Source organism: Solanum pennellii, chromosome 9 (genome assembly GCF_001406875.1).
Source record: "Solanum pennellii chromosome 9, SPENNV200".
Taxonomy (NCBI): domain Eukaryota; kingdom Viridiplantae; phylum Streptophyta; class Magnoliopsida; order Solanales; family Solanaceae; genus Solanum; species Solanum pennellii.
In genome coordinates, this window is record NC_028645.1 from 81,982,842 (window position 1) to 82,005,201 (window position 22,360).

Sequence of the window (22,360 nt, forward strand, 5' to 3'; positions counted from 1 at the left end):
TTGGGGGGGGGGGGAGTTACGATAGTAGATAGTTAAACGTTGTGTCACATTCATGCGGATAAAGTTGGTGCATCGTACTTGTTTTTCCTTTCATACTAGTATACATTAACATTATTTTCGTAGTTTTTTACCCTTTGATTATTTCATAATTTTATTGTTATTTTTGGTAGACTAAAATGACTTTAACGTAAGAGGAGAAATATGATTATTGATGATTCATATATTAGATTCCAACTCGTTTATGATCGAGATATAACTATTTTTATATAATCGAAATCTGAAATAAAAAGACATTGATTAGTGAGAATTTATATATATATTTGTTTCTTACTTATTTGAGACATAAACATAGATCATAATTATTGGTAGATGAAATCGTTGCTAATATACTAGCAGAATTAGAAACGGAAGTATAGTTTAAGAATTAATAAAATTGTATTTTCTTTAGATATATATATTATATTATTTGGACATAAAACATATTTGTTATATCTTTTACGACATATATCGTAAGATATTATGATACAAATGTATAAAATTATGCTCCCATTATACGTATTTATTTGTTAATTTTTGTATGGATACTTGATATTAGAAAAGTTTGAGGCAAAACTTCTTCCCCGATTTCTATTTTCTCTATAACAGTCATTGACGATTCAAATAAGTTATTGTGGTATATATTTGATTTGAAATCCAATTTAGTGAGGATTCTTTTAATTGATTAAAACTTAAACATTAGTAATTAGAAATTAAAGAAAAGTTTGAGAAATTATGTTTGCCTAGATCTAAATTCATAAAATTAGTAAATAAGATAATTCTTTAATTAAAGATCCAATAAAATACTTTATTCTATATTTTATTATTTTTATCCACTCATTCAATAAAGTAAATTTGTTTTTCTTTTTGTAAGTTCCACATCGAAAATTTAAACCAAACTTTGGTACTATATATGGATCTGGTGAACCTAACCTTATCGCCGAGCTTAGTAGCGTGGGCTTATAACCCGAGTGGGGGCATTAATGTGGTGGAATGTTGGGTTGTCCCAAATGGTTGGGTTCGGTAGGGCTAGTGTTCTGGCCTGCCCTCTCCAAGCGCGGAGTTGGATCACGTGGCTTAGTCGAAAGGCCAGGTTGCTTGATTCCTAAAGTGGGGTGGACTGCGTGAGGCTGGTTTCACAGAGCAACGAACAGCTCCCGCTCTGTGCAGTGGAAGGATAACGGGTCAGTGCTCACCGAGTCCAGTAACGCCTGACGGGCTGCTCCAACTTAAACCACCACTTTTTTTGCATTGGCTCGAACTCTATATTTGTGCTTAAAAAGCCACTTAAAATATGTATACATACATAGTTTATCGAGAATCCAATAAGCTATGTTTTCTACATCCAGAACTCATTGACTCAAAATTCTAAGCTCGAACTCTGTATGTGTGGTTAAAAAACCACTTAATATGTATACATATATAGTTTATCGAGAATCCAATAAGCTATGTGTTCTACATCGAGAACTCATAGACTCAAAAATCAAGCTCCGCCTCTGCGCTGGAGCAACTCAAATTGACAACAAAAGCTGTCTATTTATAGCATTTTGGTCCATGAAGCCAAGAATGGGAACATGGAAATCAATAATCTTAACAAAAGGGGCGTATCGCTAGTCGCTTCTGGTCTACTTAACTTACCTTTTTCCACTGGTATTTTTGCTGTTTCAGCTGATGATTTATCTGAACTTTTGCTAGACTGCATTTCTTGATCAAGTTCATCCCACCCTCCGTATCTAGATACCTCTCGGTCATCCTTACTAGCTGAAACGTCATTGTTGGACACCCATGATTGATAGCCCGTCTTTCTCTTTCGTGTCTTGGAGCTTCCTCCTCTTCTCCAAAAGTCTGTCTTGCTTGAGTTGGGAGCAGCGCGTTGTCTCTTCTTAGATGTACTCTTGCGCGTTGGTTTGTTTTGTATCACGTCCAGTATCTTTTGGATTGCAAAGAAAAGTGTAGACTGTCCAATGGGAAGGGCGAATGCCATAGCAAAAGCTTTAGCTCCTCCAGTAGAAATCAATACTATTAGAATTGGTATTAACACAAAACCATAGGAGCAGAAGACCTGCACTGGCCAAGAATGATAACTCGTAAGTTGTTTGACAAAAATCATCTTATCCTACGTTTCAATTTCTACTCGAGAACGTTGTAGCAAGGCTAGTCAATAGTTAGATAGCTATACTTAGGAAGTCATTTGAAAATGTAGTGAAAAGAAAGCTATTGAAAGTATAGACGAACACATCGAGCATAGCTCTTAAATGATTATATTAACAGGTTTATCAAGAATCAAAGAGCCTTTCAAGTCCAAAGCCTCGAGATCCTGATAAGTAGTACTGCAGTTAGATAATGCACGATTTATACTCATAAGTTGCGGTGGAGCCAGGATATTGGACATGGACAGTGGATAGGGGAAACTTTCGGATTTTGGAAGATTTGATTGGGCATAAGACTAGAAGAAAAGCTTGGCCATTGGACGGGAGGACGTTTGAGGACAAATGGTAATACTCAACCAAACCATATACAGGAAGAACGTCCGGAACTGATGGAAGATCTCAGAAGAATAATTCGCATAGGAAACTAGTAAAATGTTGAAGTTCTTGAGTTTTGATACTGATTCACTTCAACGGAAGTTACTTTGGAGCCTATCGGAAACAACCTCTCTACCTTCACAAAGTAGGCCACGTACACTCTACACGTTGTTTCATAACGGAAAATCTTGGAACAATCAACTGTTTTACACTAAATTCACTAAGTTAGAATCATGTACTTCAACAATTTGAACTCAAAGAACACAACCTATCATTTCAAGAAAACATTATACTAAATTCACTTAATTCAAAATCAAGCTAATGTATCTAAATACACAAAAGCAATCTGGTTCAGTCACAGCATAATCCAAAAAGCATCACTTTACACTAAATATCTTATTTCATGAAAAAAATACAAAACAAAATAACAACATACTTCCATCTTTCTCAAAGAAAAATAAAATGGATTCAGGTTAAAAGTACAGATTCCACAAAAACCTCATCTTCCTTCAATCCAAGAAGTACCTAAAAATGTCAAATCCCCATATCCATGCCAAAAAATCCAAACTTTAAGCTGAAAACCCAAAATTCAAGTACCCCAAAATGTCAAAACCCCACATCCATGCAAAAAAAATCCAAACTTTAAGCTGAAAACCCAAAATTCAAGTACCCCAAAATGTCATAACCTCATATTCATGCAAAAAAATCCAAACTTTAAGCTCAAAACCCAAAATTCAAGTACCCCAAAATGTCATAACCTCATATCCATGCAAAAAAATCCAAACTTTAAGCTGAAAACCCAAAATTCAAGTACCTAAGAATATAAAAACCTCATATCCATGCAAAAAAATCCAAACTTTAAGCTGAAAACCCAAGATTCAAGTACACCCCAAAATGTCAAAACTCCATATCCATGCAAAAAAAAAATCCAAACTTTAAGTAGAAAACCCAAAACTCAAGTACCCAAAATGCCAAAAAGAAACCAAACTTCAAAGGAAAAAAACAGGAACACAAGTTTATAATTCAAGAAATAAAAGGGAGAAGCAAGAAAGTCACTACCTTAAAGATCCAAATACTTTCAATATACTCAGCAAAAAATTGAGCTCCTTGTTCCAAGAATTCCTCCTCATTAAGCTCCTCTTCCTCATCTTCAAGATTACTAAAACTCTGGTTCTTGATGGACTCAGCATTTGAGTCCCACTTACTAGAAGGCCTACTGCAGCAGATGTGAAGGGGCTGCTGCTGCTTCTGCAGCAGAAGATGAGAAGAGAGTGGATTTAGAGGGTTTAAAGAAATGGGTTTTTGAGTAAAGAAAAGAAGAGGTGAAGGGCTGGGGTTTAAGGGTAAGTGAAGATGAAGAAGACCACCATCACCCTTATTGATGGTGGTCTTCAGTCCATTCCATTGGCCAATATTACTCATCACATTATCCTCTCAAATATATGACTATTTCAATAAATGAATTGTATATAGTCTCCAATATTTGTGTTGGTTGGTCTTGACATTTTAAAGTGATGTAAAATACATGTCATGAATATTCGATGTTCAGTATCAGTATTGAAGTTCTACTCTCTTTAGCGAATGTTTCTTTATACTCAAAAGAAACTTTGAATTCGAAATCTCTAAATATAAACAAAGAAAAGGAGATGATTGGATAACTCGGAATACTAAGTTGAATTTTACAATTTCTTTTGTTCATCTCCAGCAATTCATAGAGAGAACCTTAAACTAAACACATACATATCAACTCCCTTCGTTTCAATTTATTTATTGTGTGTCGAATCAAAATTAGACAAGCAAAATGATAGAAGTATTTTATACTATACCCTACTTTATATTCCCCTTTCCCATCTAATGAACATATACCAATTGAAATAGATTAACTAAATAATTTTGTCAAATCAAACTTGATAGAATTCAATTTATAGTAAAAATGGAAAACCAACTCTTTTCTTTTTCTTTCTTTTACCATTAGTCTACAAAACAGAAACCATTAAAAAGTACAAAATGTTGAATACATAATATAAACACTTGCATGTTTGTGGCTGGAAATTTTCTTCTTTTTTTTTCTTCTTGAACCTTCACTTGAAAGAAAACCAACTAGTCTATTTCAATTTCTGATGTACATTTGAAGCCATATATCAATACAACGAAATGTCAAACTTGCAGAAACAGCAATCCCAACTTTTCGACGACATTTCCTCTTCTATCATGTTAGTATTTTCTCAGCTCTCCTGAAGCCACCTTAAGCACAACGATTTTTGCACTCTCTCGTAGCACGAAAAAGATCAGTCAGTCTGTAATGTCTAATGTAAGTACACAACCGGAAGTAAAAATCCTCTCTTTGCCACCAGTGGCACACATTCAACCAACTATACAGCAAACCATCAGCAACACACTCAACTTTGAAGCCACCAGTCATTGTCCTGATATGTATATTTTCGTTACACCCTGAATAATCGGATGTGTTAGACAAACAAAATGTTTCAGAGGAACATCAAAAGAGCATAATCAAGAGGTATAACCCTACTCTCTCATGAAAAAATGGTTTGACAGTGATGATAAAAGATGAGAGAACATGAGTCAGGACTGAAATTAAAACAAATGAAGAATTGGAATTCATGCAACACGGTGGCACTTGAATCAACTTTCCCGGGTGAATTTGACTTTCGAGTTCCATCAGTTTGGTACTTCCCTCCAAACTGTTCTTTGTTGTATTTTCTATGATAGTTGTTTTGACAAATTTCAGGCTTATATCAAAACACAAATTGGTCCATGGATTGAAAATAAAATAGACATAAAAACGTACTATTTGGTTATATGTATCCTCCTATCAAGTAGATCAACGAAAATATTTAAATCTTAGTCAAACACCCCCAATCCATAAGGGCTCTCATCCAAAATCGGTTTCAAGAAGCAGGTTTTCAACTCACAAGGATGTATGTGAAAGCATAGGAAAGAAGCCACAAGCATCAATATGTCAACAATTGACAGAAACATGGAAAAGAAAAGAGATGGTTACCAAATTTTACAACTACAACCATCTGCTGACTTCAACAGTTTCTAGCCTTCTAAAGCATATGTTGGGACCTGCATCACATTTGCAAAATAACAGTGTCATTAGCAGAAATGACTATCCCACACCAAAACCCCCCAGGGCATCAGTCATGGACAATTATTATTTTTTTGGTTAAAGATTTTAGTTCTAGTTGTCTATAAGAAACAACCTCTCTAATCCGTAAGGTAGGAGTAAGGTTTGCATACATCCCAGACCTGCTTGTGGAATTGCACTGTGCATGTTGTTTTTGTTGTATTACAGTTCTAGTTGACACAAAATTATGCAAATAAACTTGATGACTGGCTTCGGTTCCCAAAGGTGCAACCACATCACTAGAGGAGTTGGTACTTGTCAAGTAACTGGAGTGTCCACATCCTGATACTCTCTTTCCGCCCTTAATTCATACAAAGCGAGCTCAATATTTGGACTACTATTCTTCCCCATTTCATTTTCTCTCTGTTACCTTTAATGCTTGTTAAGAGTGTATGTGATCAGTCATGTTTCCGACTGATCTTCAAATCCCCACACCTTCCAACAACTTAATCTAAAGTATAAGAGAACTAATGATATCAAATACTCCTGACTGTACCTACCAACCAATCATCCCCCCCCCCCCCCAAAAAAAAAAAAAAAGAAAAATCAATTGGTGCAGCAGGATCAAGTTGTTGCTCTACTAAAGTCATGATTTATAAAAGTCCAACCAGAATAAGATAAACTTTAAAAAGCTTTAGACTACCTCGAGCATGTCTTCATCAGGGGAACAGGATACTGTAGAGTCCAAACCATTTGATTTATCAAATTGCAGGATCCTCAATTTTCCTTCCTGCACAATTTAATGTTAAAAAAAAAAAGATGAATACTTTTGAGAATATGAACAATTTTTTTAGTTGAAACCAAAAAATGAGACTCATACAATGTCTGCATAACTACCTTAGTTCCATATACTAGGCCACCACCAACCAAAGGATGGAAACAAGCAACGTTAACCTCATCCTCTGCACTGGGAAGAACTCTCACAAGTTCCATATCCGAAACTCTATAGACCTGATTCAAAGACTCACAATCTGAATTAACTAGAGAAAATAAATATATACACCGACATTGTGAACAAACCAAATTCATTCTTCTTGCAGGTTCAGCCAAATAATCTCCGTAAAATGTGAGCGAAAGCATAATTCTCCCTTTTTAAGTTTTATGAAGTTCAAAAACAAAGTGCATCAACACAAAAGAAGAAATTATTTTGACATACTAGTAAACTAATTGAATTGGGCCTCTTCAACCTTAAAAGTGTCCTAAACACATTGTTACTGCACTTGCATATCAAGCTATAGTAGCTCCAGTTTATCTAGCCCCATTTTCATCAACTTAAATCCAGTCTTTCTAAAGTTAAACATATCCTGCATCACTTTGCCTAGCCCACCCCAACTTGTCTTGGACCAACGTATAGTAGTTGAGGTTGTACTTCTTCTTCCCTTTTTAATAAGGAAATGAGGTTGTGCTTCTAAAATTAGTTTTTGGTTGCACTGCAATTGAAAATAGCCTCAACAATCCCATTTATGCCATACTATTTGACAGGTACAGGAGATTAAATTAGATCAATCAACATGTCATGTGACCGATGACTGATGTGAAGAAGAAAATGGCAATTTGAGTTTTCTGTACAAAGAGAAGAAAAACATAAAAGCATGAAATCAAAGGTAAATTCCTCAAAGTTGTGAAATGTAATTTAAGTTCATCTAATTTGTAAATAGTGCACAACATATTCTCGTGCCATATCAATTATCAAACCTTCATGGACATACCATAGTGAAACATGGGTGACACAACATGGGTCAGAAGGAATTATATGGCTAACCCTCTGTGATTAACTACACTCTAGAACCAACTGTCCATAACCTAGATTGATTGGCTCAGAGGTTAAGAAGTCAAAAACCCTTGCATGTTTGCAAAGAGTAAATGAAATATATTGAAGAACTTCTAAGAAATGTAAGTGACAGAACAAAAACCTTATCAGGTTTAAAACCAAACTCTTGAAACTTCCATATGTCATATAATTATGTCAATCATTTTCACGATGTTCTAAAATAAGAAGTGTGCTACCATGACCCAGTCTTGGTGGTGATGAAAAACTGACATTCCATAAGAAGCCAGGATATAATCAGGTACTCACCTCAAGAATAGTGTAAACAGGTAGAGTTGTATCTCCATCAATCACAATACTTTTCAGAAGTGATCCATGGCGACGTCCATAGGCAAGTAAAAGATGCTCAGAAGTTGGAGAGAACTGCATTTTCAATAGATGTGGAGCAACAATCAGTTTCCCATATCAGAAAGATAACATTTCAATCTATAAGAGCAATTATTACTGCAATTTAAAGGTGTATTTCATGAAAATGCCATTGTAAACATCTCTTGACTAGTGAAATCACGTGAGACACATTTCTTTATCCAGGAAAAAGTAGGTTCTTTTTGTGCAAATAACAATGCACAGAAAGAACTACATTTCTAATTAAACAGTAAGCAAAATCAAATATAACGAAGTATAGAAGTGAACGAAACAAGATAAGGTACACCACCAACCCATAGGAACTTTAAACAAAAAAAGAAATTCTACTCTCCAAAGGAAGGATCAATATTTGTGCCCAGGACAAAATTTCAATCATTCTACTCTCCAAAGGAAGGATCAATATTTGTGCCCAGGACAAAATTTCTTATTGAACAAGTGCTCAACCAGTTTTAAACTTCATATCCAAACAAAAGAAAGAGAGAGCACTTCCCCTTCATTTTTGTTCTCATCTAACAATTCATATTTTGCTTTTACTTTCTCAAAGGTTTAAGACAAAAATGCTACAACAAGAAAACCATCTATAGTTCATACTCCCAGAAAACCACAAAATCTTACCACAAAACATAATTTAGGATTATAAACCAATATGTGCAGAGCCCGAGGAGTACTAACCTGAATTGAAGTCAAACAATGAGCAGCTCTAATTAGTCGAGATGCAAGCACCCTACCAAAACTGCAACAGTGAAATAGAGTTCCCAAATGACCACCAAACAAAGACATGAAAAGAAACAAAGAATGAAGGACAAAAAGAGTAGCAAGTGTAAGCAGAGAGGAAAAGAAACAAAGCCATTAGATTTGGTATTTACTTTGCCTCCTCCAAGGAATATATACGTAGCTCATACATAACCGGGTGGGCTGCAATTGGATGTCTGGTAGGTGAAGTTGCAGCATCGTGACGAAATTGTCCATGGAAACCAGGATCAGCTTCCATGCCATGACTAATACAAGCAACACAAGCTGCTAAAAATCTTCCACATGGTGAAAAGTGGGCACCCATTTCACTGAAACAAATAATGTATATCATGTAAGCACTAAGGACAGTTAATTGCACGTGATGTCAGGTTTTACAATGACATAACAATTAGGAATTGCCAAACAACGGTAAGAGGAGAATCATCAATTATCCCTAAAAGAAAATTAGATCAAGCATCTAGTACAACATGAGAACAGCTAAATAGCCCATTATCCTTAAAGGCATATGAAAACCTCAAGCCAAAGCTTTGAAACAATAGAAATTATCTCATCTACAAAGCACAGCATGTGGTATCATTAAGCGACAACAGAAATTATCTCACCTACAGAGCACAGCATGTGGTATAATTAAGCGACATTTTTCAGGATCAAGCGGCGCACATGGAACCTTAATATCATAAGGCCACACTCTGAGTTTCACAGTACAAGGTAATTCAGAAGAAGCTGCTGCAGTCAGGGAAGTAGCTATCTCTGACTGGAACCGACTCATAAGAGCTTGAGAATCACTTTCATTATGTGCAATGTTAATGGGAACAGCACTATCACCAGATCCAGCAACAGGTATTACTCTAGAGCGTGAAGAACGGTGCCGAGAACCAGATCTTCCAGACCTTGGATGATTACTGTTTGAGATGATGGACGGAACTGCAGGAGGATGTTCTACTTCACCATAAGCTGATACAATGTTTGTGGCACCACTATGCTCAGAATGAATCGCTTGTCGGCCTGCTTGGCTTTGGCCAATCAACCATCCTTGCAAGAATGGTAAGTCCCAGTATGCAGGGTCACTGAAAGGAAAAAACTGATTGTTTCTCTCCTCAGTCGGCCCATCAGTCTCCATAGGATCACCAACAGGATTAGATGCATTCTCTGTATCCCTAACAGAGGAACTAGTCTGAGCTTCTTGCGCAGGAGATAAAGTTGGCTCAACAGGGGACAATAAAAGTTCATACTGGCCAGAAGGAGTTGAGTAAGTGAGAAGTCTGACAGATGCAGAAGTGTCTGCTCTGTTCTGTGTACTGTCAGAACCCATGTCTCCATTACTCTGCTGCAAAGGCATTCTAGGATCATCTCTAGCGATTGATGGCCAGATCATGAACGGTAGAGACATGATAGGCAATTCATTCGCTGAAGCAGATCGATAAGTGGAGTGAGCATCTGTCAAATACACAGTAGGAGGAGGATACCGCAAGTTACCCAGAGAAGTTGCAAATGTCATTAAAGGATCTGATGAGTCCAGATCATTGACCTAAAAACAAGAGGGTTGATAAGATTTACAGGCATTCATAAGTTAAAACTCAATGTAACAGCACCAGAATGACACCTCAGCTGTTAAAAGATATGGGGCGCCATGTGGGTGGAAATGCACAGCACGAAGTGAACGTCTTGTCTTTAGTATGATAGCTGGTGAAGATGCCTCCCCTCTTCTGTTGTAGTGCCACATATACAGCTACGATATATTGAAACATCGTCATTACATCAGAACTTGCAACAAACAAACCACTATGTATTGCCAAATTTCTTACCTTGTGCCCTGAAGCAACAGCGAGAACTTCCCCTTGGGCATGGAAGGCAATGGATGCAATAGGACGGTCTGGAGGATAAAATTCCCATATAATGTATTAATTAAACAAAAAAAAATAGTAAAGAGTAATTATTTTTGTTCAACCATTAAGATGTTACAGGTTATTACAAAAATCACGTGATCCTATACACTCGGCGGTTTTTGCATCCCATAAACGAACTTCATGGTCCAAACTTCCACTTGCAAGTATCTCAGAGTAGAGTGGATGGAAACGAACCTGCAGAAGTCCCAACCATAATGCTAAATATAATTGAGGAATGAGATTCAAAGGCAAGAGAAGAAATATCAACACAGCCAAGACGTGTGGAAAAAAAAACACCAGAGGCTTTCAAAATAGAACTACAGACAATAGAAAAAAGCTTCATAAAGTTCAATCCTCTTCCATAAGTGTGAGGTTCAAATGAAATGAATTAGGCTTAGACCTGTGAGCACACATCAAACATTTATCTCTCTATTTTTTAGATAGATACCAAGCATTTATCTGCATTAATATTTTAACCAAATAAGATAGTTTAGCCATCTTAGAAGAACATCAATAAGCATTAAGTTAAAAGAATATAATACTTCGACATTTTGTAAAGCCAACTATATTGTCAATCCAAAATCTCAGCATTTTAATTGCCTAGTGGACTGGAATATATTTCCCAAGTAGATAATCCAAGAATTCAGCACAACTGTTTAAGATGACTGAAGATGTCAAAACAGCCTTACCACCCAAGGAGTCCTGCGATGTCCACTTAACACCTTCAAGCATTTCCCGCTTTGGCAGTCAATTATCTTTACCGTGTGATCTCCACTGACACCATGGTAACAGAATACGTCAACGAACTAGATACAAGCCAAAAGAAAAAATGCACAGCACGGAAAAAGTGGAATGTTTGCCTTTGTTCTCAATTCCCGAATATTGACAAAGGATTGCATTTTTTTTCTTTTTTTATGATATGAATATAGTCATTGAGGATTTAGAAATGTGTGTATAATGAATACTTGGACTCAAAAGATATTGTTAGATAAACAATTTCATTTCTAAGCAGCGAGACACTACAATGCATAACATGACAGATTGTACATATCAATGTATTAAAAGAGAGACTGACTGAGTAGAAGCAAGTGTCTTCCCATCAGGACTGAATGCCGCAGCAATTGTAGACCTAGGCGGAGGCAACAGTGGACAATACTTAGCTGAAAAATGTCTCAATGATTCTGCCTCTACCCTGATAAAATTAAACTAGACGAAGTCAGAAAGCAAAAATGAAGATTTGCAACTATATTAACTTCATGGGAAAGAGAAAAGCTGACAAAACATAACTACCATGATATAAGACCCCGTCTCGGGTCTCTTGCTACTTGGCTTTTTAACTTATCATAGGAATGAGCACAATATTTAGAATTCTCATCCCATAACTTCTTAGAACTACGTTTAGCTCGAGGAGATACCTCCCTCTTCGTTAGTAACTGAAAGACGTTACCACATCTGGCAAACAAAATAAACCACCTCAGCAACCAAAATACAACCTTATTTGTGCAATCTAATTTACAAATTTTGCGCCTTGGCACATAACCACAAAAGTTAATCTTTGAGAAAACACTAACAACACTTACCCATGTGTATCATAAACATATCTTTTTTTTACATAGTAAATGCCACCATCCCACCCCACACCAGAACCCACTCAAGGCGAGAAGTTGAAGGTCATTTCCGCTATGCTACTCCGCAATTACAATATAATTAAATACAACATTAAACAATTAAAAACTGATATATTTCCCATCTTTGCGAAAATAGTTTCAAACTAAACTCACCGCAATTAAAGCTTAAGATCAATCATTTTATGCAAAGACATATTCAATAGCAACCATATCATAAGCATTACAATTATCCATATCACCATGAACCCTTTTAAGCTAACTATAAGTATGCTAACATAACAGATAAAACTCACATATTTTTTGGTTAAGATTTTTAATTAACCAAAAAAAAAACAGTTGTTTTCAGCCTCAACCCTTCTCTGCTTAAATACCGAACTTAGTTCACCAGACAAAATTCCAACTGGAGGTCTGCCTCTGAGTTTATAATATTGTGTAATACAGTCTCATTAATTAAAAGATGCAAATATCATAATTATATTAACTCAGATAAATCATGAATTTCCAATTCTAAAACCAACAAGCCTCTTAATCTAGCATCGAATAAGCTGAAACTAAACTAAATTTCAGATCTTTGAATGACATTAATCAAAATCAATAAAAATTCAATCTTTAGGGTTTCAGGATCAAAACAATGACCTGTTTTTGCAATTAGGGTTTTGCTCAATCGGAAGAGCAGGTGAATTCCATCCCGGCGGCGGTGGCGGCAGCGGTACATGAATCGGATTTGACGTAGATGAATCACTACTTGAATTCTCCGGCCAAAGAGATCCCCTCATAATTCTATCCCCACAAACGAATACCTCATGCCCCAATATTTCCCGTCATTTCCAATGGAACTTTTCCGGCGAAATATAAAAAAATCGATAAAATTATCCGAAAATGCCCTCGAATTTGGTGGAATTTACACCGGAAAATATAGAGAGATGGAGGATATAGAGATCTTGTAGAAGGGCAAAATGGGAAGAAAAAAAAATTTAGGGGAAAAATGAGAAAAATGAAGAAGACGACGGAAGGTATTTTTTTTTGAGAGTTTGGAGGATTTTTCCGGCATCGGACAGTAATATGTTTACTTTAATGTAAAATGACAAAAATAACCTTGGCGCGTGAGGTACAAATATTGTGATTTGTGATTAATAAAAATGAATTTATTTAGTGAATATATTTTTATTTGTAGATGTTTGATTTATTGAACTAATAAAAAAATAAATTAAAGAAAAAATATATATATATGAAGATAATATAAAATTTGTGTTTTGGTTTTCTAAAAGATTGATTGGGGTTCTCTTTTATTTTTAATTTTAGTGTTTAATTGATGTTTTATATGGAATGGAGAATATTTTTCTTCGTTTCTTTTTAGTTGTTATGATAAGCTCTGTTACAATCTTTAATAAAGATAAAAAGAAGTGTTGTTTAATTAATATATGATTATTAAATTTTTAATCTTTGTTAATATATATGTCTCTTAACTCTAAAGTAATTAATGTTATAGGCAGAGTTAGAAAACAATAACTAGTTCTCTATTTGATTGTTTAAATTGACAACTATTTGAAATAAATACGTTTAGTATACATGACAACTGAAAAGAACGGAGAAATGTATTATTATAATTAGAGGTATTCAACATCGACTGTAACTGATAAGTCAATTGCACGATTGGCTTATTGGCTTATTGATATTAGTGTTTTTCCATAATATATAATTATATATAATCAAAATCTAAGGTCGTACCGCAAAAAAACTTGAAAACATATTTACTTTTTTTTTATTAACTGTTATATTATTATTAATTTATATATTTTTTTTAATTAGATGAATTTTATAATTTAGCTGCATTTGAAATAGGAAAACAATTTATTTTTACCTTATTATCATAAAAAGAGATAGAGTTAGCCAATACATTGTTTTGATGACCGTTAAACGAGTGTTATTCATTATGAAACTAATCGATATTTTATAAATTAACTAGCAAATTAATAAATTTAAAAATTAATATCCAATAAATGAATTCGATAAGGGCTTAATTGTAATATGATATTCATAGTCCTAGAATAGGAAATTCTATCTACTACTATATAGGATAACCTAATCCTTTTTAAGTCTCAAAATATTATTTTCATTATCTCTAAAATTTATTAAGTTATGCTAGTCAATTTATTTTTTTTAATTTGCAGAACATTGTTTATCTCAATTAAAAAAAAGTAACTAGTACAAAAATTAAAAAATAAACTCGAGAGTGTACTTAATCCTCATTAAAAAAAAATTACATTATTTAAAGAGAAGAAAATTAGACTCAAACAATTATGTATTTGAATAATAAATCCGTCTTTGCTTCAATTTAGTAATGGTTGTCTCAATTTTCTGTTAGTTATGAATAAAAATAAGATAAATTTATCACAAAACAATTAAAGGCGTTATTAATTTTATTTATTGATTGTTTAACATAAGTTAATAATGAATTTGAAACTTCTTTCTTTTTTTCAAATTTAACCCAAACAGTCGTCTACCTAATTGCTTAGATTATTATAAAATTTAAAGTTATTTAAAAGGGTCTGTTCAACCTCATTCGGCTTAATCTTTACGGGTTAATGACTTTGAAGGACTAGGATTGACCGACCCTTTATTTGGAAGGACCTAATTAAAAAGGGTCGAGGGTTAGGGAGGGCAGGATAGCTTCTTCTTCGTTTTTTTCAAAAATTCTATAATATCAAAAAAATTAAAAGACTTTCAAATCAAATATGACCCCAAAAAAAAAAGGTGTTGTTTCAATAACACTAGCAAAAAAAATTAATGTAATTAAATTAGTATGTATCTAGGATACTATATATGCGAGATGCATGTATCATGTGTGATACGTTCCATATACGCGAGTGAGATAAGAGAGTGACAAGCGAGATGAGAGGGAGACGAGGGTGTGAGATTTGTCTATGTATCCTAGATACATGTGACTCCACTTTTACAGAGTATATCTAGAACAAAGAGTCCATGTTCCTAAGATACATGTATCTGTACGTAAAAAAATTTGATAAGATTCATAAAATTACAGCTTGTATGCATTTAAGTAATTAACTCATATACTAGTGAGATTATTTTAAGTTACCCCTTAAATAAATAATTTTAATCCATGGGCTAACTCTCGCCCGACCCCGCTCAAGCCTCAAGGGCCAAAAACTTGTATGTATTGAGCTTATAAGCCATAGTTTTAAATAAACTTAAAAAAAAATTTATCCCAATCCTGCTCCAACGAACAAGTTGAGTTGGCTCGACATAGACTAAGTCTATTTTGACGGCTCTAATAAAATTAATAAATATACGATATATGTATAATGTATACATAATTATGTATTATTTTCGTATATATATGTATATCAACTAGGAAAAAAACTGCAAATTCAAGATTGTAAAGCTTTTTTCTTTTATATTATTATTGTTATTATTTATACTTTCTATTAGGTGAATATAAATAATAAATAAATTCAATTATTAGATTCCTTTGGTAATGTTCCATATCCAATAATCCATTGATTGGATATCCATGAAAAATCATTATCCATTCAATCAAAATTAGATAAACTTTCTTATATGGCGGTGGAAATTAGCAATTGGTCCACTCTTGACCATTATGTATGCAATGACATAATTAAAAAATTCAAAAAATTCACGTTAAAAAATTTATTAATTTAACATATTAAAATTCTCGCAAAATTTACGTGTCTTATTAAAAAAACATACCTTATTTTAATAAAAATAATTATGTATTTTCTTAGTTAAAAATAAAAACCATGTCCCTCAAGAAATATTTTATCCTTTCGTGGATTAATTTAACAAATTTTTATTTTTTAAATAAATTTATCTCACGTGATTATAATTTTATCGATTTAATGAGTTTTTTAATATCGAATGCCTAAAATCAATACTATTTATTAATGACATGATATATGTTATTCTCGTCATCTAATAATAACTGTATATTGAAGTATATATTTAAAATAGTTGTTTAATAATAATTATTTAATTTAGAAAACTAAGAGATAATTTATTTTTTTTCTATTTTATTTTTACTGTTTAAAGTTATTTATCACTGATATATTTTTAAAGTATTAAATTTAATAAAATTAAAAAATAATATAATAATATTATCTTGTTATTTATCATTTCTCAAAGAATGTACATAATTAACGGTAGACAACTATTGTAATATATGAAAGAATTTTTATCTTAAAAATGAAACTTAACACATTTATTTTTAAGTTTCACATACAATAAACAAGGTTTAAGCGTATTTTTTTTACCAAAATATCCCTGTATCTCAATTATGTTCGATGATTAGATATATCTTCTTTTAATGAAATTATAATATAATATATGGAGAATTTTAACTTAATAGACGGCATTGATTATTTATCAATATAAATATTAATAGCGATTGATTCGTTCAAGTTTAATCTATTTGTTTAAGATTATAGAGGTTGAATTTTATGAATTCAACAATATTTATTTTAGATTTAAAAAAATTAATATAGACTAGTAATTTTTAATGAAATAACTTAAGAAATATTATTCTCTTTTAAAATCACTTAGTTGCGCTAGAGTATAAACCTGAAAAAATTTAAATATGACTCGATTCATATTGATCAACTAATCAACATATTTCTTTAATTAAAATTCCAAAATATAACATTTTATAATTCCATTAAATTAGAAGACGTTTTAAATTCGAGATCTAATGTTAAAACAATTAATATCCCAATAGATGATACAAACGAGTACATTTTTTAATTCAAATATTAATATTAAGAACAAATTTTGAATTCAGTATGATTATATATTAGTAATAATAAAATAAAAGTGATAAAATTGAAAATATTTTTAATGAATTTTATGATATTTTCTTTCTTTCTCCGTAATCAATATCAATTATTTTCGAGGACCACCAATAAATAATAAATAAATTAAAAAGAGCAAAATAATGTGATTAATATTACTGAAAGAAAAAATAGAAAAAAAAAAGAGATATATATGCCAAATTTTACGTGTCTCCTTTTAATAAATTCACCGTCCAAAAACCACCACGTGTCACATCAAAATTATTTTCTTCACTTTCTACCAAAAATAATTTATATTTATGTTTCGTGTACTAAATGTAACCATAAAAAATAAAATAATAAACGGACAAAATACTCCGTTTTCCATTTTCACCGGCACCTTATTCTTTATGCCACGTGTCCAATGACCAATTGTAGAATTTTTTTTAATAAATGCCTAAAAGAAGAGATGACAATTAAATGAAAATATTATCATACTTTTATTTAATTAACACTATTGGAAAGTAACGTCGATATCAATAATAATATATTCAGTATTATATCGAAAAAAAAATCTAGGACTTTAGCCTTTTATCTCAAAGATATGATGATCGATTAAAAAATAATAATAAAATAATATTATAATTAAATTAATATAAATAAAATATAATAACAAAAATTAAAGAGTAAAAAATAAGAGTAATATTAAGCCAAGTGGACAACAAGTCAATAAGTCCATACACTTTCGAGTCCCATCTATTACCCTTTTATCCTAATTAATGTCTTACACGCTTTACTATTTAAGTATATGTCTTTGATAAATTGTAATATTGTTGTATTTTATTTAATCACCTCATAAATTACTATTTTTTCCATCTAAATACTCTACCTTCTTTGAATTCATTCATAGTCTAAACCTTTCACGCCTCCATATCGATGCATTCGTATATCTCCTCATCACATATTCCAGCCATCTCGATATCATTTTCCGTATCTTGTCTTCCTCCGAAGTAACTCTAAAAACACCTTATCTCCCCCCATTACTCTTCCCATACTTTAGCTACATGAACCTTCAACGCGTCTCCAAATATCCACCGTCCATTTCACGTGATCAAAAGCAATCTTAACCGTCGCCTCCGCCATCGCTCGTTCTTCGCCACGTGTAGTTACTTACACGTGTCACCAATTTAACGGTTCTTTTTATCTTTATATATCTTATTATCAAAGTTTCTATTTTTATTTACTTATATACTCTATAAATAATCCACAATTTCAACTCCTCCTTCTCCATTTTTCTCCATCAATTTGGTGAACAAAACAAAAAAAAAAATTAAAAAAATTCATCATTTTTAATCTGCAAAAAAAAATTTAATTATAATATTATTATTATTATGGCAATGAGTCTGCCACACCAGATCGGTGCCTTATCAGGAACATCGCTCACGGCGGAAACCGGTGGAGTTTCATGCGAAGTTCCGGCGAAGGGGAGTTCAGCTACATCAGCTATGTGGAGAACACCGATGACGAATTTAAAAGTATCGGTACAAAAAACAGGAAATGAAATTGACAGGGTGTCGCCGTCGCCGTCGCCGCCGATGAGTCCGATGATGGGAGGAGGAATGCGACCGGATTTATCGGTAGCGTGTCAAGCGTTGATGGAAGCTCAGGTAGATGAGGTAGTTGAGAGAGAATATAAGGTTAGGAATTCGTCGGAGAAAGAGAAAGGTGTTCCGGTGTTTGTTATGATGCCGTTGGATAGTGTGAAAATGGATCATACTGTGAATAGAAAAAAGGCGATGAATGCGAGTTTGCAGGCGTTGAAAAGCGCCGGTGTGGAAGGGATTATGATGGATGTGTGGTGGGGATTGGTGGAGAGAGATGCACCGGGAGAGTATAATTGGGGCGGTTATGCTGAGCTTATGGAAATGGCGAAAAAACATGGACTCAAAGTTCAAGCTGTGATGTCTTTCCATCAATGCGGTGGTAACGTCGGCGATTCCTGCACGTATGTATATTTTCTCCGATGCTATTTTTAATTCGTTTTAACTGCAAATTTATGATTGCCAGATTCAAAATCTAGATCTGTTATAATGAATACCGTCGCATCAAACATGATTTAACTCGCATCCCAAAAGCTGATTCGAGATATTTCCACATCGGATGTGGCCTGACTATAATAACATGTCAAATTAGTATTTTGTCATAGTTTAACATCACGAAAAGCTAACTTAGAGGGAGAAGGGTTGCTCGAATCGAGTGGAGAGATATCATTCCTCGTCGAGGTGGTAAATCTCTTCAACAAATACTTTTAGATAAAAGATTCATAGGATCTGGAAAAGATTAAAGAATAAAGTTCAAAAAAAGGTTAGTGGATAGTGAGATTATGCTCCTTTATATGTGTGCTAAATGAACTATTTAAAGAACTATATTTTATCTGGAAAGGTAAATGACTTTATAATAGATTGGAATCAACCTGAATAGCATAAAATGGAATATGGAAAATTCATGAATAATTCGATTATCTTTGTTTAATTAGCATTCGAGTTTTGTTATGCGTTTGATTTCTACTAATCGCGATGTATAGGCGTTGCTTAAGTAGATTTTTGAAATTTCAGGATCCCTCTTCCGAGGTGGGTTGTTGAGGAGATGGAGAAGGATCCAGATCTTGCATACACAGATCAGTGGGGAAGGAGGAATTTTGAATATGTATCGCTTGGTTGCGATACACTTCCAGTTCTTAAAGGAAGGACTCCTGTTCAATGCTATTCTGATTTCATGAGAGGGTTTAGAGATAGATTTGAGAATCTCTTAGGTGATACCATTGTGGTAAGTGTTATGTTTTTTTCGACCTTTAGCTGTGCTGCACGAGTTTTTGATCGAAGAGTAGAAGGCTCACTTTTTTATCCGAATGACTTGTGTGATATAGGAAATTCAAGTCGGGATGGGTCCAGCCGGAGAGCTCCGTTATCCATCCTATCCCGAAAAGGATGGAATATGGAAGTTCCCTGGAATTGGTGCTTTTCAGTGTTATGACAAGGTATAAAGCAAGTTCTGTTTTCTATGGTGTGTTTTAGTGTTTAACGTCGTCATTATTACTGATGATTTGTTTTGCTAAATGTATCGCATCGCCTTGCAGTACATGATCAGTAGCTTACAGGGTGCAGCGGAAGCATTTGGTAAGCCTGAATGGGGACACACCGGTCCAACCGATGCTGGTGAGTACAACAATTGGCCAGAAGATACAAACTTTTTCAAGAAGGAAGGTGGTGGATGGGATAGTCAATACGGGGAGTTCTTCCTCACTTGGTATTCTCAAATGCTTTTGAACCATGGTGAGAGGATACTGCAATCATCCAAGGCGATATTCGAGGACAAGGGTGTGAAGATTTCAGTTAAGATTGCAGGTATCCACTGGCACTACGGAACAAGGTCCCATGCCCCTGAGTTGACTGCTGGATACTACAACACTCGTAACCGAGATGGTTACCTTCCCATCGCCCAAATGCTTGCCCGCCACGGTGCAGTTTTCAACTTCACATGTGTTGAAATGCGTGACCACGAGCAGCCACAAGATGCACAATGTGCACCTGAGAAGTTGGTTAGGCAAGTGGCGTTAGCAACTCAGGAAGCTCAAGTTGCACTTGCTGGGGAGAATGCATTGCCACGATACGATGATTATGCTCATGAACAGATCCTTCAAGCATCCTCATTGAGTATCAACGATCAATCAGGTGATAGAGAGATGTGCGCGTTTACATACTTGAGGATGAATCCTGACTTATTCCATCCTGATAACTGGAGACGATTTGTTGCCTTTGTGAAGAAAATGAAAGAAGGAAAAGACGCTAACAAATGCCGCGAGCAAGTAGAGAGGGAAGCAGAGCATTTCGTTCATATAACTCAGCCGTTAGTACAAGAAGCTGCAGTAGCCCTAATGCACTAAGCAAATCGTTGTCAAATAGTACTGTTTTAATTTGATCCTTTTAGCTAACATGAAGTTTTTCAACATGTTACCAGGATCTTATAGCTCGTTATCGTTGTTCTTAAATGTTTGTAAAACTGTTCATCGTGTAGTTTTTTTAAAGCTAGACATGATGCCTTAATGAAATGATACATAATTCAGTAGTAAATACACCTCTTGAATCCAAATATCACCCTATAGTACATACATGATTCTTCGTTTGTTTGTTGACTGACTGATATTCTTTCGTTTTTAATTTTAAAGTAACTCGAAAATTAACGATACATTTTTTATATAAATTCAAATTAGTCGAGACGGTAAAAAATTTAACATTATTGATTGTTACATGATTTTCCCATACCTTCTAAGCACGTGATGCGTGCACAAACTCCAGAACTTATTTTGTACTTTGCTTTAAGTAATGGCAAAGGTTTTTATGTGCTCGTGAAGTCTCTTTTACTTTACAAAAATTATTACGTTGTTATCAGATGTGAATTTAGAATTTTAATTTCTTAAATTTATTATTTGTATTAATGTAATGTGTTTTACTACACATTGAGCTGAAATTACTAGATAAACTCACTCGTTATATTATAAATCCGCGTTGATAGTGATTGTTGTTAAATATGATACGTCTGTCTAAACGTCACATATCATATTTTAAAAATCTCTTTCGTTACTTAATATCGTGTCTAAGTTTTGTGGCCAAGAAGAGTCATAAAGAAGTGTTTCACATGGATTTCCATTGTAAAGTAATAAAACAACTTATAATAGCTGACTTTTAATTTTATTTCACATGACTCTTATGCATAAAATTATAAAAATCACTTTTTTCGTAAATGTATATACACACTATTTCAATGCTTAATTATGTGATTTTTTTTATTTTCTTAAATTTCGTATTGAATCGTCGCCACATGCATATAAATAAAGTAAAGTAGAAGTGGATAATAATGTTCAATAAGATGGTTTAGGACCATATAAAAGTTAGGTTTAAATTTTTTTCCTTTTGTTTTGATTTATTGTGGATGAGAGGGTTTGAATATTCTAGTGTATGTTAAAAAGATGAGACACAATGTTTATATCAAATTAAATAATTTAATTTTAATAATGAAAAATTAAAGCAAAATTTTTATAATATCACTTATTCATAAGAATTTTTATATATTTTATTTTGTTAATTATTATAATTTATAATATTCTTTTACATACTTTTAAAATATATAACAGATAATAATTAGAATAAATAAATTAAAATGGAGAGAGTATTAAATTTTGAAAAAATATACAAATTTTTTGATATAATATAAACAAAGATTGAATTATAAGATATTATTTTATTTAATTAATGTATTTTGATCAATAAGTTATGAAAATTAATATCTTAAAGAAAAATCCTTATGATTCAATTCTCACGCATAGCG

The 22,360-nt window shown here is 33.4% G+C and overlaps 3 protein-coding genes across 4 annotated transcripts; 1 reads left to right on the forward strand and 2 right to left on the reverse strand.

Moving 5' to 3' along the window:
* Positions 1-1,311: 1,311 nt before the first annotated feature.
* On the reverse strand, positions 1,312-4,093 carry LOC107031072. Its single transcript, XM_015232278.2, has 2 exons — positions 3,621-4,093; positions 1,312-2,098 (listed from the first exon to the last, which is right to left on the reverse strand). The coding sequence occupies exons 1-2, from the start codon at positions 3,981-3,983 to the stop codon at positions 1,574-1,576; spliced, it is 888 nt and encodes a 295-aa protein (XP_015087764.1). The 5' UTR covers positions 3,984-4,093; the 3' UTR covers positions 1,312-1,573.
* A 396-nt stretch (positions 4,094-4,489) lies between these two features.
* LOC107031074 lies at positions 4,490-13,216 on the reverse strand. 2 transcript variants are annotated; one of them, XM_015232279.2, is made up of 15 exons: positions 12,810-13,216; positions 11,836-11,997; positions 11,621-11,737; positions 11,235-11,319; positions 10,632-10,740; positions 10,465-10,532; positions 10,263-10,388; positions 9,262-10,187; positions 8,773-8,967; positions 8,579-8,639; positions 7,790-7,903; positions 6,550-6,663; positions 6,356-6,442; positions 5,584-5,651; positions 4,490-5,012 (listed from the first exon to the last, which is right to left on the reverse strand). In XM_015232279.2, exons 1-14 carry the CDS (start codon positions 12,947-12,949, stop codon positions 5,625-5,627), a joined length of 2,331 nt encoding a protein of 776 aa, XP_015087765.1. In that variant the 5' UTR covers positions 12,950-13,216; the 3' UTR covers positions 4,490-5,012; positions 5,584-5,624. The 2 variants fall into 2 exon arrangements, with proteins under 2 accessions (XP_015087765.1, XP_027767572.1); XM_027911771.1 differs by lacking the exon at positions 11,836-11,997.
* Positions 13,217-18,223: 5,007 nt separating this feature from the next.
* LOC107031268 (beta-amylase 1, chloroplastic) lies at positions 18,224-21,048 on the forward strand. The gene is made up of 4 exons (XM_015232575.2): positions 18,224-18,980; positions 19,591-19,801; positions 19,902-20,012; positions 20,112-21,048. The coding sequence occupies exons 1-4, from the start codon at positions 18,367-18,369 to the stop codon at positions 20,916-20,918; spliced, it is 1,743 nt and encodes a 580-aa protein (XP_015088061.1). The 5' UTR covers positions 18,224-18,366; the 3' UTR covers positions 20,919-21,048.
* The last annotated feature ends 1,312 nt before the right edge of the window (positions 21,049-22,360 follow it).